At 40.8% G+C, this 5,934-nt stretch overlaps 1 protein-coding gene and 1 non-coding gene across 2 annotated transcripts in view; both read right to left on the reverse strand.

Moving 5' to 3' along the window:
* Positions 1 to 378: 378 nt before the first annotated feature.
* TRNAE-UUC lies at positions 379 to 450 on the reverse strand. The gene has a single exon. It is a non-coding gene; the product is annotated as a tRNA-Glu (tRNA).
* A 247-nt stretch (positions 451 to 697) lies between these two features.
* The window catches only part of LOC101849539, a 16,502-nt gene continuing 11,265 nt past the window's right edge, over positions 698 to 5,934 (reverse strand). Inside the window, exons 5-6 of the mRNA XM_005099672.2 lie at positions 3,578 to 3,737; positions 698 to 1,256 (exon numbers count right to left, since the gene is read on the reverse strand). Coding sequence (XP_005099729.1) covers positions 1,133 to 1,256; positions 3,578 to 3,737 — 284 coding nt within the window. The 3' untranslated portion in view covers positions 698 to 1,132. The remainder of the gene's footprint in view (positions 1,257 to 3,577; positions 3,738 to 5,934) is intronic.

Genomic DNA, 5,934 nt, shown 5'->3' on the forward strand with positions numbered 1-5,934 from the left:
GGGGAATTTCTTTACGTCGCTCGCAACTGCACAAGGTCATTACGGGCGCGCGGGACACATTAAACATTTTCAGATGGCAGGAAGTTTTGAAATTTGCCCGGGTGGCAGCAGAAGCCTACGCTTATAAACCGATTTTAGACCACCAAGTGGTGTTTAACGTGCGCATCTTCCACATGGGACCTCCGAGATTTTTCGCCCTTGTCCGAGAAGGCTAGGTGTAGATCTTTGCCACAAGAAGATCAGGGGTGTGGCAGAAAGACAGCAGTAAGAAGGAGCCAGGGAGTAGCAGTAGAAAGGCTGCAGAAAGAGTCAGGAGCCCAGAGAGAATCTACTATAAAGAGAGAAGGAGAATTGCATAGTCTTAGCCAGAAAAAAAAGTTCCCACACCGGGAATCGAACCCGGGCCGCCTGGGTGAAAGCCAGGAATCCTAACCACTAGACCATATGGGAAGTTAGTAAATATCATTCAGAAAAGACTTATAATATACAACAATGTAATATGAAAAGTTCTTCGAAGCACGTCCGTCTTTCGAGAATGTTTCACGAGAACAGCTGCTGCCGCTCTTGCAGAATCGACTTCCCAAACCTGTTGTGCTGAAATCCGCTCTCATCTCCTACACCTTGCCAATATTATGCTAGGGTGATACAAAAATTACAAAACACCCAAAGCATACTCCAGCATTTCCTTTCTACACACACACACACACACACACACACACACACACACACACACACACACACAAAACATTAAGGTGAAAGATGGTAAATTTCTTTAAACTATTTTGAATAGACAATTGTCACAAGAAGACAGAATTAACAAATCAGTAATGGAAGAATAAATAGGTTGTTTCTTCATTGACATGAATTGACATTTCTGTGTTAGAATTTTTGTTTCGATAAGCCCTTAACTTACATAATATTATTAATATCTGTAGGTCTACTAATTCATGACTTCAGTTTATCTTTAGGGAGGTATGATGTCTGGCATTTATAACGTAAGATACATGTGTTGTTATTTTGTTTGAAACACAAACTAAGCCTCCTTTCGTTTTTAAATGGGTGCGCAATGGTAGCCTACAGCAATAAAAGTGCATTTGCAAAGGACGAAGGGGACCAATAAATGTTGCGCTGATCACTGAGCTCCATGTGGCCGAATGGCCAATACCGCTGTTTTCATGGAGTAATTGGGACCAAGCCAAGGCTTCCACGTGATACCATCGTAGAGTTTCTCTGGTATTTTGCCTCCCTGGTAGTATCTGAAATGAAGTACGTAATTCATGACAATGTGTTGCATTCACCTTAATGTAAAGGGAAAGATGTAATGAAATAAAGAATTATTTATATTTATATTTCAATGATTATTTCAAGGCTTTTGATAAAGCCGCTCACAACAGAACTCCATACTTAAACCGATTGAAAGGATTTGTGAATTATTAGAACTTTGTTGGGGGACCAGCTATGCTCCTGTGTGAACTGAGGGGTGACTCAGTGAAAAAGATGAAAAGATGAGGTCGATAATCCTGTGTTATGTCAACAGACCTACATGTAGTAGATGCCCATTGAAACAATCTCTAGCAAATATAGATGAAAGTATCAATCTCAATCAAAGAAAAAAACAAACAAGACACAAACAAACGGACATCAGATATAATGCTGACTGCAGCTTTAACTGCAGGATCAGAACATGACCTTCTCTTGCATTTACTTCACGATGTCGTTGTGACTGAAAACGAACGTATAACGCATGGTAGAAATTTGGTCATATACAGTACGTATCTAATTTTATTATAATTTTTTTTTAAATCAAGAGGTAAATTTTAAAATTTGTAATATTAATATCATAAGCAAAGGTGAACAGACCAAACGTTCAAACGTCTAGAATCTAGAAAATTGCGTCCGATGACAACTGTATCACCGAAATGAGACGGAGAATTGCAATGGTTGAAGAAAGTTTCAATAATTGAAATATAATCCAATCTTGAAGAATAAAAGAATATCACTGACACAAAACTACAGGGTTTTTTAACTCCCCAAGGTGGTTAATATTATTATGCACGGCTGCAAAAACTGGACAATTATAGTGAAAATAAACTAGAGGTACAGAAATGTGGGTTCTTACGAGTCTGTTGAGAATTTCGTGGAACAAAAAGAAGTCAAGTGAGGGAGATTTTTTTGTTGTCATGTAAAAAAAAAAGGCAGAGATGGACAAACAAAAAAAAGATGGGTTACAGGAAAAGATAAGGGAGCTATAGTTGTAGGTGTCTGTCCGAGCAAAGAATGAATTTACAACCCATGGCCATCGATGTCTGCTTCAGTTCTGACACTTGAGGAAGATGATTGTGTACAAATCAAAATTGGAAGGTAACGGAACGTTGTGCAGTTATATTATTAGGTCGTCCGGTTCCTTGGATCCACATTACACCGGCCACTTTAATTTTTAATATAGGCACTTTTTATAGTTGGACCAATTTGCCGAGGTGGAGTATACCGTATATGTAATGCAATGCTCGGGGTAACTCTGCCTAGTAGATGAGTAGAAGTACAACAAGTAGGCCTAATGTGATACTGTGGCACTCTGTTTCAATTACACAAGGAGCAAATCACTCGACTGCAGGACTAGAAGGCTAAAGGAGTCGCTGTTGTGATAGCTTTTATGCATGTCTTCAACTGAATGTAATACATGTACACGACTATAGAATATCACTTACTTTAACATTTTAGCTTCTTCTCACTGCCTCTAAGTTATAAGATGGGGGCTCTCGTGGCCTAGAGGTTAAGGTGTTGGCCTCTCATTCAAAAGGTCCCGGTTCGAATCCGGGTAGCGACCGAAAATTTTTTTTCTCTAAATGTGTCTCCTTTCACCTCATTTCCTGCTCTCTTGCAATATTCTGTCGTCTGCTTTCGTCTCCTCTTTCTGCCCTCACCTCCTTTGCCCCTTCCTCTGGGCTCCTGATTCTTTCTGCAGCCTTTCTACTGCTACTCCTTCGCTTTTTCTTACTGCTGTCTTTCAGCAACACCCCTGATCTTCTGGTAGGAAAGATCTACACCTAGCCTTCTCGAACAAGGGCGAAAAATCTCGGAGGGTCCGTGTGCAAGTTGCGCACGTTAAAGATCCCCTGGTGGTCTAAATTCGATAAGAGTAGGCTTCGGCGCCACCCGGGCAAATTTCAAAATTTCCTACCAACTGAAAATACTAGGTGTGTCCCGCGCGCTCATATGACCTTATGCAGTTGCGAGCGCCGTAAAACACTTTACAAAAACAAAACAAACATAAGTTATAAGATTGCTACGGTACTGTAACACTTGTAGTAGATCTTCAATTTCAACTGGGCGTGGTACAAAACTGTAGAATATAACTCCAATACTTTAATTTTGTCTCACCTGCCCATAAGATTGCTACTGTAAAACTAGCACTGCAGTAAGTCTTCAACTGAAGGTAATACGAAACTGTAGAAAATCACTTCAACTCTTTATGTCTCATCTGTCCATACGATTGCTACTGTAACCTTTGTAGTAAGTCTTCAACTGGAGGTAATACGAGACTGTAGAATACCACTTCAACACTTGAGTTTCTCACCTGCCCATAAGATTGCTACTGTAACATTTGTAGTACCAGCCTGCCCCGTGGAAACGTTTGGCACAGCTGCCTCCCATCTCCGTCTTCAGGGCGTCATTGTCCGCGTCATAGGTGCTGAATTTCATGCCACTGTGTTTGTTCAGACCATCCCCTGCGTCGCCTGGTGGGATCAACACCGTTAGAGAAAAAAAGTTAGCAATGACAGGGATAGAGAATGTAACGTAAACGTGTACATCGAAAGAGAAAAAACAACAACCCGTGTACACATTGATAAAAGCGCGTAAGAAATCATAGAGGGAATCAAATGCAAAACTTTAATTGAGCAAGCAAGAAAATTTGAATAAGGTATAACCAAAGACGTTGTCTCTGACTCTGTATCATCTTTGTCATCGTCGTAATCGTTGCGATCACCACTGATCGGTAAAAAGACATGAATTCAACGCCCTTATTTTAAAACACTGCCAGTGTGCTTGGACTTGGAGACTAATAACCGATTTAACGCCAATCTACAATTACAGACCCTAATCAATAGCCCGCGAGGTGAACTCTAGTATTTTTCATGTAACCACCGAACAGCCCAGCTTTTGCGCTACGTATTCTGGATGAAATACAAAAAACAAAAAACAAAACAACAACAACAACAACAACAACAACAACAACAACAACAACAACAACAACAACACCGCAACAACAAAATTCACTCTTTGAAGCCTACTCAAAATACAGTCACGCCCGTGTAAGAGTGTAAGACGGCCAACCATTGTCAAGGAGAAAAGTGGCCGCATAAGACTGGTGACCGTCTTAGCCAGGACTGATCCAGATGAAGAAAACAAACCATTCTCATCATTCTGAGGCCCCAATCAAAAGTTACCGTATTGTTGTTGATTTTGTTGTTGTTGTTGGTGGTGGTGGTGGTGGTGGTAGTTTGTATTTTGTTTGTAAGTTTTATTTTGTTGCTGATTTTGCGCAAGGGTGACAATAAAACGAAATGTATCTGAAGAGGAAGACCGAGTGCCATGTTAAAACAAACACACGGGTCGCCACTCGTCACTACCACTCGGAGAACGAGCGACGCTTCTGTTGCAAGGTCATATTGTTACTTTGTCGCAGATTGGGTAAACAGTGATCACTCATCTCATTTACGATTTGTGTATGAGTTCTGGGCGGGGCTTATGGGGTATGGGGGATCACACGCTTACCTCATCAGCAGTTGAAAATTGGTACCTATTGGTCAACAGAGGGAGGGGCCTACGCAACATGATCGGTTGGAGGGACTACCTAACAACAATGACAGGTGATTGGATTATGACGGCTCGCCCACAACGCCAGGGGCGAATGCACATTTAAGACAAAACGTATTGGAGTCACTAAAGTGGCCGTCTAAGACAGATGTTATTGCTTAGTGTGATAGGGGTTGTGTGTTAAAATAATATTGTGGCCGCGGCCGCGTTGCACATGTGCCCGTTTTACACAGTTAAATTATATAGAAAAAAATGCAAGGGGGGAAATGAAAAGAGGCCGTTTGTGCAGGTGGTCGTCTTAGAGAGGTGGTCGTCAGGGCAGGTTCGACTGTAGTTGAAGAAGACTGAAAGCGTCAAGAGAGTGTGAATCAGGACCTATACGTTCTTATACTCTGACAGTCTGGATCAGGACCTTTCCAATCATTACTACGCTTACTTGCATTGTTGTTCAAAAGCTGTTTTTTTTTTTAATCAATTAATTAATTTGTAGTTTAATTTTGGACAAAAGATGTGGAAACTGACGATGAGTATCAGTCTGGCTTATCCGTTGATGAAAGAGAACCTTGTTTTCCCCTGATGATCTTCTTTCTTCATTGACCTGATGGATCACCAACCTTTCTATTTTAAAAAATACATTTTATTTTTAGCTTTGGATGAGAGCTACCAAACAGTGAAATTTAAGTAGGCTGACAGATCTGCTGTCACCGAACTACTTGGTGCACGCTAGATGCAGCATGCATCGATAACTCGCGTACTATAACAATAATATAGAGCCCATTATATATAATAGTGTAGGCGCTTTCTGTATGTCCTCGCGTTATTCGGTGTTCGTTATGGGTTAAACCTTTAGGTGGGACCAAAGTCAAAACGCAAACACTCTTCGAACGCTTCATATTATTATGTTAGTCATTTCCGCATTTGCAAAAAAAAAAGAAAGAAAAAAAGAAAGAAATCTACGAGTTCGGGTCATTCGCGAAATGTCAGTGTTTTTGAGCGTTATATCTACTACGTGTATATCTTGTCTTTAACTCTGTAACTCTCAGTCTTGTTGGGGGGGTTTTTCTTCTAATATATCTGTCTATTTCCCTCTCCCTTCCTCCTTCCCCCATAGCCCCC

Source organism: Aplysia californica, unplaced genomic scaffold (assembly GCF_000002075.1).
Source record: "Aplysia californica isolate F4 #8 unplaced genomic scaffold, AplCal3.0 scaffold00221, whole genome shotgun sequence".
Classification (NCBI taxonomy): domain Eukaryota; kingdom Metazoa; phylum Mollusca; class Gastropoda; order Aplysiida; family Aplysiidae; genus Aplysia; species Aplysia californica.